Source organism: Humulus lupulus, chromosome 3 (genome assembly GCF_963169125.1).
Source record: "Humulus lupulus chromosome 3, drHumLupu1.1, whole genome shotgun sequence".
Lineage (NCBI taxonomy): Eukaryota > Viridiplantae > Streptophyta > Magnoliopsida > Rosales > Cannabaceae > Humulus > Humulus lupulus.
In genome coordinates, this window is record NC_084795.1 from 254,525,494 (window position 1) to 254,538,673 (window position 13,180).

Below are 13,180 nucleotides of genomic sequence, written 5' to 3' on the forward strand. Positions count from 1 at the left end.
CAATTACCCATAGTATAGGTAACTGGTTACTCTTAAGATGGTAACATATTTTTCTGATGGTAACCGGTTACCAATAATATAGGTAATTGATTACTCGTAAGATAGTAATATGTTACCCTAAATCTATAAACGTGAAGGTAACTTATTAGGTAGCTAGTTACTTAACCCAAACAATAATAAAAAAAGTCATGACCTAAAGCAAAAAAGAACTGCAAACGAAAAAGTTGGTAAAAAATTGATTTGAAAAAATATATAAATAGAGTTGTAAGAAAATAATAAATAATAAAATAATTATGTAATATTAAAATAGATATGAAAATACAAGTTTATCCTTAATTAAACAAATTAAAATAATAAATTATTTATAAAAATAAATAAAATTACAAAATTACCTTCAAAATCAACGAAAACATAACTATATCATTAGAAATATGGAATAATTATATATATTTGCTAATTTATGGGGAAAAATTCCCATAAACATTAACTTCATAATCAAAAAGCCAAAAAAGGTGAAAAAGTAACCCCATAAAAATGTAGAAAATGAAAATAAGTCATATTTTATGTAATTTCCACTATATATTTGTTGTTTTAGTAGGGCTTCAGCCCATGTGGGCCTTAGGTGAGTCCATCCCTCTTGACATTTCTTGTTATTTATTTATTTTGCAGCAATGAAAACTTCATTCGTAAAATCATAATGTCATACAACCTAAAATATTTAAATATCTCTAAAGAAATCAAGGATATCCTCTAACCAATCAAGTTATCTATCAATCCTAAGAGCATGCACAATTATTCCATGAGTAACTACATTAACCGAAAGACGAACATGGACTATGGACACTCTTAGAAATCTCGATAACATATTTGTTATGTCTTCTAACAAAGACCCAATATCATTGTAAAATGTATCACACTTAGCAAAAGCAGACACAACTGCTAGGCAATCTGTTTCAACGACATGCACATAAAATTCCCAAGAAAATAAGCCAGTCTAATGCCACACATTCTGCTTGAGTAACCAAAAAGTTGCCTACAAGATTGAAATAGAAAGAAAACAAAGCAACATTAGGAAACTAATAATTATGAAGTCATTATTAATATATATTAGGGAAATTTGCGGCAATAATACCTATGTAGTTAGATTTGTTGCAGTTAAATGCCTATGTAAAAATTTTGGCGGAAATAATGCCTACCGTTACTCATTTTGTGCAAACGTTGGTCTCTGGGCCGTTAAGTCTGACCAGGGACCTACGTGGCTATACCTAATTGGTCCAATTTTATTTAAATATATTAAAAAATTATTTAAAATTAAAAATCCAAAAATATTTAAATTTTATTTCATATATTTAAAATATAAATTTAAACTAACTTAATTTTTAATTATCATAAAACCTTAATTAAAAAAATATCAATTAAACTAAACCCAAAAATCCAATTACTCATGAACATAAACAATTAACTCGACCCTTTCATGCTAAGCCAATCCCTGTGAGAATAAAAATTTCTTTCCATTTTTTTCACCTTGTCTAATATAAATCAATCCCTAGATGCAACAAAATGAAAAAATTGCTTGAAAAAATTCCAAGTCCCTCATCACACCAAACAAAGTTATATTACTTTGTTCAAATTGGTCAAATCACAAAGTTAGTAACATATAAAAATATATTGTATTCTTTCTTTGTAAATTCCAAAAATTACAAAAAAATTAATCAATTTTTTCAAACTACAAACAAGTCAGTGGGATTAAGATCAGACAAATCTAGGTTGGTGGGCTGGGAACATTTCGGAGTCTGTGGGTTGAAATCGAAGTCGTCGATGAAGAATGGAGTCAAACACAACTAAGAAGAAAAAGATCGGGACTGCCTGGAGAGGAGAGCGATGGGCATCCGACGTCGAGACCACATGGAGACCAGACTATGTGCTCCGTCCATGGCGTCGGCTGGATCTGGGTTTTGAGAGTAAATGTGGGGTTTGGGTCTAGGCTGAATAGCGAAGATGAACAAGAAGGAGAAGAATATGATGATGATGATGATGATGAAGGTCTGATATTTGAGTTGTATTTGAGATTAGGGGAAGAAAAGGATCAACGTGAGGTCTGGTATCTGAGATTAGGGGAAGAGGAAGATGAACGAGGGGAGAGACAAAGAAGAGCAGAAAAAGATTAAAAAAAAGTCTAAATACGTTTATTTAAATACATAAAATATAATTATTTTGTTTTATATTTTTGGATATTTTTTTAATTTTTAAAATTTTAAATGATTTTTTAATAATTTTTTAATATATTTAAATAAAATTGGACTAATCAGGTATAGCCACGTAGGTTCCTGGTCAGACTTAACGGCTCATGGACCAACGTCTACACAAAATGAGTAACGGTAGGTATTGTCTCCAAAATTTTTACATAGGCATTTAACTGCAATAAATCTAACTACATAAGTATTATTACTGCAATTTTTCCTTTATATTATATATTCAACATATACATTTTAAGATAAAGAACCGAAGGGACGCTAGCCCCTTCAGTTGACTCATACTCAAAGTAGTTAACAAAACTAACTAATCAAAATTTGTATCATTAAAGGTGAAACCATACTTGAGAATACTCTTGAAACAATGTATTAATGCGTGAAACAACTAGGTGAAGAGTTTGTGGAGGCCATCCATCAGTAATACTATTCTTTTCACCCCAAATATACCAAGCTGAATGAATTAACAACTCATACTCAGACTAGGAAAGCACTTTAGAAGCCTTAAATAGTACTTGTTGAAAAGGAACTTCAAACAACACGTTTTGAAGATGCTCAAAATTTAATGTTTTCTAAATCTTTTGGAATCCAGGACAAAAAAACAGGATGACTGTTATAGTCTTCAGAACAACCACATAATTGTTAAATTTTAGTTCCAATTAAATCTTATCGATTATTATTATTATTATACTTGTACAATTCCTGACAAGATGATAATTATATATACTTAGAATATTTTTACTTATTGAATGAGTATAGTTCCATATCTAGAAAATTAGCAACACATTTTAAGAAAATGAAAAACGATATCCTTGTTAACAATTACATTTACGGTTCAATATCTAGAATGTTGAATTGGCAACTTGTTGTTGGGGCAGGTAGACATATATGGCTGAAAGATTATAATTCACACTAGCAGTTGCCTTAAAATATAGGTATCTAGTGAAACCTTGTCTTCCCATTGAAAAATAACATGGTTTGCTTTCATTTTTCCAAAATTTTAATACATAATAAGTGCGTGACAAAAATCTACAAAGAAAATTAATAAAATGGTTTATATCTTTTTGGATCTGTGTTTTGTATCATTACCTGTTTGAACCCTGTGTTTTGATAAATTATTTTTTAGATCTTATATTTTGTAAAATTGTTAAAATAAAATCATAAACCCGATTTTGGTCAATGATTTCGCAACTAAAATCACAAATAATTAACATACTAACAATTCAGAATAAAAATAAAATTATTATGCTTAAAAATTGTGTTGTTATATTCAATTTTTTCTTTATCAAAATTGAGTTTAGGGTTCTATTTTAACTATTTTAAACAACATAAATCCAAAAAATAATTTATCAAAATACAGAATTCAAACAAATAATGAGACAAAACACACCGTCTAAAAAAATATAAACTCTTAATAAAATAAACTGAAAAAACGAGCGTACAAATAAATAAAAATGTTAAAATTCAAGACTTTAAAGCAATAAACAAAGAAACCCGTCAAGAAAGACATTAAATATATAAAATAATCACATTAGGTTTTAAAGAATTTCCTCTTACGTGTGCCGAAGTTTCCAAAATGGACAAAACAGATGGCATTCTTATTCTAATTGGAGCAGAAAAGCAAGGGCGCCGAAGTCAAAGTCGATGACGTAACCAGGAAACTACTACCAAATGCAAACTACTTCCTAATCCATAAAGCGGTAGTCCACATCGGATCAATTCTACACTTCCTTACAATTCATCCCTCCAAAGCAACCGCGTCCTATCAATCCTTTTCCTCACTTATTTCACCCCAAAAAATCCTAAACATTTATATATATAAACGCGTTTATTCTTACGTACATAATAATACAAAAGAAAACACGTTTTGAGTCACCCAAAAAGTCGTAATAATCAGTTCTCGCCTTAAAATCTACTAAACCTCTATCTATATAAACCACACTTTGCCTTTCCAATCTTCCATTCCCAAACCTCAGATCTTTTTGTTTATTCTTTTTCGCCTTACCTCTGTTCATCTTTGACTTGTAGCTTTTTGTGTTTTTTCCATGGCGGACAAAGCTCATCTGAATGGGGCTTACTACGGCCCATCAATCCCACCACCGAGCAAGCCCAAACAGTCCTTCTACAGGCACGGTCGCGGCGCCAGTGACTTCTGTTGCTGTGGCTGTATCTTTAGCCTCATCTTTAAACTTATTTTCTCAGTTATTTTCACTGTGGGTCTCGCCGTCTTCATCTTCTGGCTCATCTTCCGTCCTAACCGTATCAACTTCCACGTCACCGATGCTAAACTGACCCAGTTCAATGTCACAGGCAACAATAACCTCCAGTACAATCTCGCCCTCAACATCACCGTCCGTAACCCTAACAAGAAGATCGGTGTCTACTACGATCGTATTGAGGCTAGGGCTTTCTACGAGGGACAGAGGTTCGACTCGGTCATGATTGACCGATTCTACCAGGGACACAAGAACACTTCCGTTCTCAGCCCTGCTTTCAGTGGTCAGCAATTAATTGTGCTCAACGCTGAGGAACTTTCTGAGTTGACCAAAGACACAAATTCTGGGATTTACTCCATTGATGTGAAGCTTTATCTTCGGATTAGATTTAAGCTTGGCGTGATTAAGACTTGGCGTTTCAAGCCCAGAATTGAGTGTGATTTGAAGGTTCCCCTTAGTGCTGAAGGAAAGTCGACCGTTGGATTCCAGAGAACCAAGTGCGATCTTGATCTTTGATTCAATATTGCTACACTTCTTTTGATGAGTCTTTGATTCTTTTTCCTCATGATCACCTTTGTTATTACTGTTATTATCATTCTTTCCTTTTTAGATTATTGACTTGGTTTTTGAATTTAGTATTTCCCTTTTTTGTATGCTGGTTTTGATTTTATTATTACATTGTTGATGTGAATAAATAAAACTCTATTTTGGCTATTTAAAATTTGTACTCACTTGGTATGAGCGAGGTTAGGCTAGTTCATTTTAATATAATAAATATTTAAATTAGAATTGAAACGATAAAGGCATACTAGCTAGTGGTCTCTCAAGACCTCATTCTTCAATTACATTTGGGCGTTAAAAACAATACATATTTATACTAATCTAAATTGAGAAGACCAATTCAAGTGGCAAGGTGCGTGCGTGGGTTCTGTTTATGCAACTTGTCCAATGGGGTTATTCTTTGATGAAATTAACGAGGCAATGATACAAGACAAGTCTCTAAAAAGAAAGGAAAAACACAAAATAAAGAAAAGAAAAGTAGCAGTGGAATGAGGATAAAGCTAGTTTTTTTTTTTTGGGTGGAAGGATAAATTAGTTGGTTTTTTTAAAATACGTTCTTGACCAAATATAACGGTATCATTTATTATCTTTATATTTATATGTTTTTCAATGTTGGTAAATGGATCTAGGCTTGTATTATTCTGCTCTGCCCAATGATAATTTTTGGGTGCAACCCCTATTTTTGGCTGTAACTGAATAATTATCTTACAAATTTTTGAAAAATTACAAATAATTTATTATGTAAAAACTAATATTTAATTTTTCCAAGCGATACAAAATAAAACATTTATTTATGCAACAAATTATTTAAACAGTTTTTTTTTTAAGTTAAATTATTCAAAAATTTCTAAAAATTTATATAATATTTTTTAAATAATTACAATATATATTGTCATAAAAAATACTATGGTATACCAAAAAGTGAAACACCAAAAAAGCCCCATGTATATCAGCATGTGCTAAAATGGAAAAAAAATCAAAATTGGAACTTGCAATTGTAACATAAACATATAAAAGCAGTTGAGCAGGGCTAATTTTTCTCAAGTTTAAAATCAAACCTATATATAATGATATTAGTCGTTTTTATTAGAAGAAACCATATTCAAAAGTCGTCCATAGATGATTAGTATTGTTTACCAACTATTTAATTGATCTTAATATTTTTTTTCTGGTCCAGTGGAGTCCAATAACAATGATAAATGTCATAATTATTAATTGGAAAGAAACGAAAATAGATGGCATGGTCATGGCTTTGCTTGATTAGAAAAATAAAAAGTGAAGCCAATATATTATGTTATATGTGTGTGTGCCTATGAAAAGACGCCACCAACAAACAGCCACAAGCTGCAACGGAAGTCTTTTAGCCCCACCCAAGTTTCCAATAAAGGTTATAATTTTTTTAGAAAATGACAATACATTCATTAAAAATAATAAATACTACTGCAGGTATAACTTGGTCCCGTCAACATAATTAATTAATTAATTATAATCCATTGCTGTACGGAAAATTTAAGGAAAAAATATTTTATTTATGTATTATCATACTAAAAGATATCTTAATCCAAATTTTGACGAGAAAGTAACTTCTGCCCAATTTTCTTTGGTAGTAAAAAGTATCTTTCTTCTACATTTTTTTTTGTAAATCGTAAAAAAATTTCTATTACTGGCAAGATACGTTCGCCACCGTAAAAAAATTTCTATTACTGGCAAGATACATTGGTGGTGAAAGTATCAATAGTCCACTTTCCTTGACAACCACGGTAGAGTTTTATCTATAATACGTTCACCGTTTCCTAATTTATCATTATGGCCTATAATTCTTAAGTGTCATTTTTGTTTATTTATTTATTTATTTTTTTTTGAAAAAAGTGTGGACTTTATTGGCAACTATCTTTAAAGATTACATCCAACACACTTGAGGGGATATCATCCCTTAAGAAAGTACGTTCAGCTACAACAGAGGAGGACTTAGCCAAAGCATTGGCAGCCTCATTTGCAGAACGTTTAACAAAATAAATAGAAACTGAAATCAAATCCTTTAACAGGAGTTTACAATCATCAATAATGCTCCCAAAATAGGAAGTCATGACAATGTTACTTCTAAGAGCTTGGATAACCATCAAACTGTCTGTCTCCACCACCACATTTGTCCATCTCCTACGTTTGATCCAGCTCAGTGCCTCACGGACACCCATGGCTTCCCCCAATTCCGGATTGACCACACCATTCCTACCGACCGAGAAAGCATCAATCAGAGTACCATTGTGATCCCGGGCTACACCCGCAAACCCATAAGTTTCTGCCCTCAAGAAATTGGCTGCATCAACATTAATCTTAAGGTCTCCCCTGTTTGGTTTTCTCCACACTACAGCACCATCAGCAGGCGATAAGTAATTTGGCAAAGGAGCCACTTCGCGATCTTGAGCACTAACCCAGGCCTGCAAGGTAGAATCAGCTAGGAGCAAGACCCCATACGTTGAGCCTTTCCTATTATTCCACACCCAGTCATTTCTCCTCCTCCAAACAGACCAACACAACATGGAGATTTTAGATTTATCCTCATCAGTTGAAACATCCAAGCTAGCCCTTAACCAGGAAACAAAGGAAACTAACCCCGGAGCCCTCAATCTCAAACCCAGTTTATCCCAGCACGGCCAAACAAAACGACAACTTACCAGTGCATGCAGTACCGTTTCTGTCTCCGTCTTACAAAGAGGACAGATCGAATCGACACCCACATGCTTCAGATGAAGAGAGGCGTTCGTGGGTAAGCATCCCGAAGCTGCTCTCCAGATAAGATCCTTCACTTTTGGAGGGACTTTCACCTTCCATAATCCCCTCCAAAAAGCTTTCTCTTCGATGGTGGCCTCTCCATTTTTGAGCAGCTGAAGACTTTTGTAACAACTTCTCACAGTGAAAAAACCCGACGCTTCTAAGCTCCAATACCAGCTATCAATTGAGCGGCTGGGATTGATTGGAATACTAAAAATACACTTAGCATCACGCCTATTGAAAAGATCATTGACCACATCCCTATCCCACCCGTCTCTGTCCAAATTCAGCAAAGAAGAGACCTTTGCCCCCAATAACGCAGGATGCCGAGAGGAAACAAAAGGGTTTTCTTTTTCTAGTAACCAAGGGTCCTTTAAAATATCAATAGATTCCCCATTACCCACTCTAAAGCGGGCCCCACACTGAACCAGATCCTTAATCTCCCAAATACTCCTCCAAATGAAACTAGGATTAGATCCTAGCTCTGCAGTTAAAAAATTCCCAGCTCTGAAATATCTAGATTTAAATATACGACCCACCAAAGAAGAAGGATTAGCCAGCAATCTCCACCCTTGTTTACATAAAAGAGGTCTATTAAAATCATGAAGATCTCTAAATCCCAGACCCCCTTTTACTTTATGAGCTTTTAAGCTATCCCAATTCTTCCAGTGAATACCTTTCCCCCTACTTGAAGCAGAAAGCCACCAATAACGGCTCATGAGTTTCTCCATCTCATTACATAATCCTAAAGGAAATAGGAAAACGTTCATAGCATAAGAAGGCAACGATTGAGCCACTGTTTTAAGCAAAAATTCTTTTCCTGCCTTTGATAATAACCTCCCCTCCCATTGTTCAATCCGCTTTCTCATTTTATCTTTGATGAATCCGAGCATCACAGATTTATTCCTTCCTAGTGTGTTTGGGAGTCCCAAATACTCCTCCAATTTCTTCGTAATTTAAGTTTAAAGGAAAATACTAAACAATCAAATTACGAAGAAATTGGCAAATCTAGACTATTATATGAAGCTTCAGCATATAAGTTCCACCAAAACACGATTCTCCATATATATGAAGCCTCAGCTTTCTCATTCAACCCCATTATCAGTGCGCCAAAGGACCTTATCTTCCAACTCAGGATCATTAAATTCAAATTAGCACCCTCCTCATTAAAAACATTTCTTATAAAATCGTCATCCCATTGACCATCTTCACGATTCAAATCAACAAGATAAAGGTTATTGGGCAAGAAAGGCTTATCAAAACTTTTAAAACTTGACAGTCTAGGGAGCCAAGAATCCTCTAAAGTGTAGGGTCTAGACATACATATGAAGAACAAATTCGTAAATTAAAACAAACACAAAAATGTAGAAACTTATAAATACGCAGCGGATACTTATTATTTTAGATTTTCTATCCTTTTGTCCTTTCTGAATGCTAGGAATCGTAAAGAATCTAAACTGCTTAGATTATGTCAACGTTTTCCAAGTCTATTTCTAAATCAAGTCTAACAAAGAGTGGACAAGTTCTCAACACATGAGATAGAACTAGAGAGGGAAGAACAAGAGAATGAGCAACCAAGATGTAACGTCCTGGATAACCAAGACCGTTACACTGTGTATTTGAAATAGTGCAAGACTTGCTAATCAATTCACTTGAATAAAAGTGTGATCCTAAGGTCAACCGTCAGGTTAGGGTTAAAAGATTTTGAACACAAACGGTTAATTTTCATTAAAACGGATGTTTAATAAATGAGATCCCAAAAAACAGGATAAAAGTGATAATTTACAACTCTCAAAAGTTTTATACAACCAAAAGTCATTCTAATGGAAAAATACAAATATCAAGGCTCTGTCCTGAACTTTTCCTTGACTGTGGTGGACGAGCAACTGTCAATGTACACCTCGCCCTCAGAGCTCTCCAACTCATAGCTGGTCTAGCTTCCCTTTACCTTTACCTGCACCAAGTAGCACCCGTGAGCCAAGACTCAACAAGAAAACCAAAGAAAACATCAGATACATGTAACAATAATGGTATTCGATCAAGCATAACTCATTCAATTCAATCATAAAAAAGAGTGCGAATATTTAACTAATCAATGATAAACACATTATCTCAAGTTCACAACTATTCAGGGTTGGCACACTTAGGCCGAGCCCCCTGTTGATCTTGCTCACCCCGACTCGCTTAGGTCGAGTTGCGTTCAGTACGCTTACCGTTAGGCCCGACTCTCTCAGGCCATTCATTCTCGTATAACACATCAATCTTATAAACACACAGTACAAGCAATCAATAATTGGGAACCTCGGTCATGTTCACAACCACACAGGGGTGTAGTTTTCTTACCTCGAATTCCGAGCGAAAAATACAGAACGGTCTCGAGCACGATCCTCAGTCCCAAGCCTTGCCGATAATCCTAGTCACATCATCAATGGGTAACCATAAATTTCTAATCCAAATAAATATTCAAAAACAATAGCTAGCCTCCGGGACCGCGATTTTCACCAAACCGGGTGGTAAAAATTATCCCGGGAGCCTAGGTTTGAATTCCTAAGCCTCCCTGAGCCTTAAACCTCTTTTCCCCTTAATTCTCTAATTAGGGCTGCGACTTGCACAAGAGGGCCGCGACCCACCCCTTGGACAGAGGCTCAATCCCCCCCGATGGGGGACTCGGGCCGCGACTTGCCCTCACCGAGTCGCGGCGCACCTAGCGAACAGAGGCTCCCAGCCTCTACAAACTCATGCGGGCCGCGGTGCTTGAAGAACAGGGCCGCGACCTGAGCCCCTAAACTCGGAAAACCACCTTTTTCTCAACGTTTTCCGCGAACCTAGCCTCAAATTCACACCCCAAATCCTCAACAAATCTCAAAACTGAGCCCAAAAAATCTATCCTTATGTCCCAACCATTACAACTAACCTATAACAATTTCCTTACACTATCAAACACCTAAAATCAGCTTGCAAACCAAAACTCATGCAAAACTCTAATTTTTAACATAGTTTCAACATAATCTAGAGATTCTAGCTTGAATTCTTACCTCAAGTGGCAGCCTAATTCCTCAGCAATTTCTCTGATTATTCCCAGCTTGAATTCCCTCTGATTTCCAGCTTATTTCCCAGCTTGATCATCTTAAACTTTCCTTTTGTTTTTCCTTCAACTTCAAGATACAATGAGAAGGAGAGAGAGAGAGAGTGTGTACGTGAGTGTGAGGGAAGAAGGAGGGTTTGAGAGCATTCCTAATGTTTCTCATCCTTTCGTAAGACTTTTTCTGTGTATATCCTTAATCCAAAAAGACCAAACTACCCTCATGCTTTCCCAGCCCTCTAATTGCTTCTAGAGGTAAAATAGTCATTTTTCGATTCCCGCTAATTCTTCAAGTGTTCCTACCATTTACCAATTAATCTTGTCGTGTCCAATTAATTACCAATTATTTATTCATTACTCAATAAATCCCAAAATATAATCTAAATTCCCAAAATACCCCTAGGCTCCCTCGAGCTGGGTATTAAACCCCGCTATGACTATTTCGCTAATCCGCTCACTAGGACCGTCTCGAGCCATATGCTGCAAATATATCCACATAATAATGTGGTCTCAACCATTTTTCACATAAAATCATATTTATGCCATCAACGAGCCTAAATTACAAATATGCCCTTATAAGTTATAAAGGGCCCACATGCATATCTAATACTATAACATGCATATCATATATTCATATAATCGTATTAATCATGCATGCCACATAGTCACACATTTAACCAATTAAACACACATATAAACCAATTATTCCCTCCCGACACGCTAATCAAGGCACTAAGCCCTATTAGCAATTTTTGGTCGTTACAACTATCCCCTCCTATTGAGAATTTTGTCTTGGAAATTTACCTGTATAACTTGGGATACTGATTCTGCATCACTGACTCAAGCTCCTAGGTTGCTTCCTCGACCTTGCTATTCCTCCACAATACCTTGACTAGAGGAATCGTCTTGTTCCTCAGAACCATGTCTTTTCTGTCTAGGACCTAAATCGGTCGCTCCTCGTATGAAAAATCTGTCTGCAACTCCTAATCCTCATACTTCAGCACATGAGTCGTATCTGAGACGTACTTTCGAAGCATAGAAATATGGAATACGTTCTCCTGAAAACGACGGTGGAAGTGCCAACCTATAGGCCACTAGCTTGATCCTCTCCAGGATCTCAAAAGGTCCTATGAATCTAGGGCTCAACTTGCCCTTTTTCCCAAACCTCCTCACCCCTTGCAGTGGTGACATTCGCAGAAACACGTGGTTCCCTACTTGGAGCTCCACATCCCTATGCTTAGGATTAGTGTAGCTTTTTTGTCTGCTCTGCGAAGTGAGCATTCGAGCTCGAATCTTCTCAATAGCTTCACTAGTCTTCTGAACCAACTCCGGTCCTAAATATTTCCTCTCACCCATCTCATCCCAATGAATGAGCAATCTACATCTCCTCCTGTACAACATCTCATATGGAGCTACTCCAATCGTTGATTAGTAACTGTTATTGTATGAAAACTCAATCAACGAAAGGTACTTAGTCCAAGACCCCTAAAAGTCCAATACACACGCTCTAAGCATGTCTTCCAATACCTTATTTGTCCTCTTAGACTGTCCATCAGTCTGAGGATCCAAGGCCGTACTGAGCTTCAACTGAGTCCCCATAGCCCTCTGCAAACCACCCCAAAACTTAGAGGTGAATATGGGATCCCGGTTTGATACTATAGATTCAGGAACCCCATGGAGACGTACAATATCCTTCACATACAACTTCGCGTACTGATCCGCAGTATAGGTTATCCTCACTGGAAGAAAATGAGCTGACTTGGTGTATCTATCTACTATCACCCACATCGAGTCATGTAACTCCACTGTCCTGGGTAAACCTCCCACAAAATCCATAGTAATGTCCTCCCACTTCCATTTGAGAATACCCAAAGGCTGTAGCAACCCCGCTGGTCGCTGGTGCTCAGTCTTCACCTGCTGACAGGTCAAACACTTGGCCACGTACTCCACTACATCCTTCTTCATCCCACCAATATAACGTCCGTAGATCCTGATACATCTTTGTGGTACCTAGATGGAGTGAGTATGGGGTAATATGGGATTCATCAAGTATCTCTCATCTAACACCCACATCTGTCGGGACACAACTCCGATCCTTATACCGCCAATCTCTAAAATGGAATAGACCTTAGCCACTCCGGCTAAGACATTCCCTCTAACCTCCTGCAACTGTATATCATCCGTCTAGACCTCTCTTATCTTCTCTAGAAGGTTCGACTGTAAAGTAATATTGGCCAACCGGCCCACAACCAACTCTATCCTCGCTCTAGTCATCTCCTGTGCCAACTCCTTTGATATCT

The 13,180-nt window shown here is 36.2% G+C and overlaps 1 protein-coding gene across 1 annotated transcript; it reads left to right on the forward strand.

Annotated features, from left to right (window-relative positions):
- The first annotated feature begins 4,198 nt into the window (after window positions 1-4,198).
- On the forward strand, window positions 4,199-5,179 carry LOC133823678 (NDR1/HIN1-like protein 3). The gene has a single exon (XM_062256527.1). It carries the CDS (start codon window positions 4,295-4,297, stop codon window positions 4,979-4,981), a length of 687 nt encoding a protein of 228 aa, XP_062112511.1. The 5' UTR covers window positions 4,199-4,294; the 3' UTR covers window positions 4,982-5,179.
- The last annotated feature ends 8,001 nt before the right edge of the window (window positions 5,180-13,180 follow it).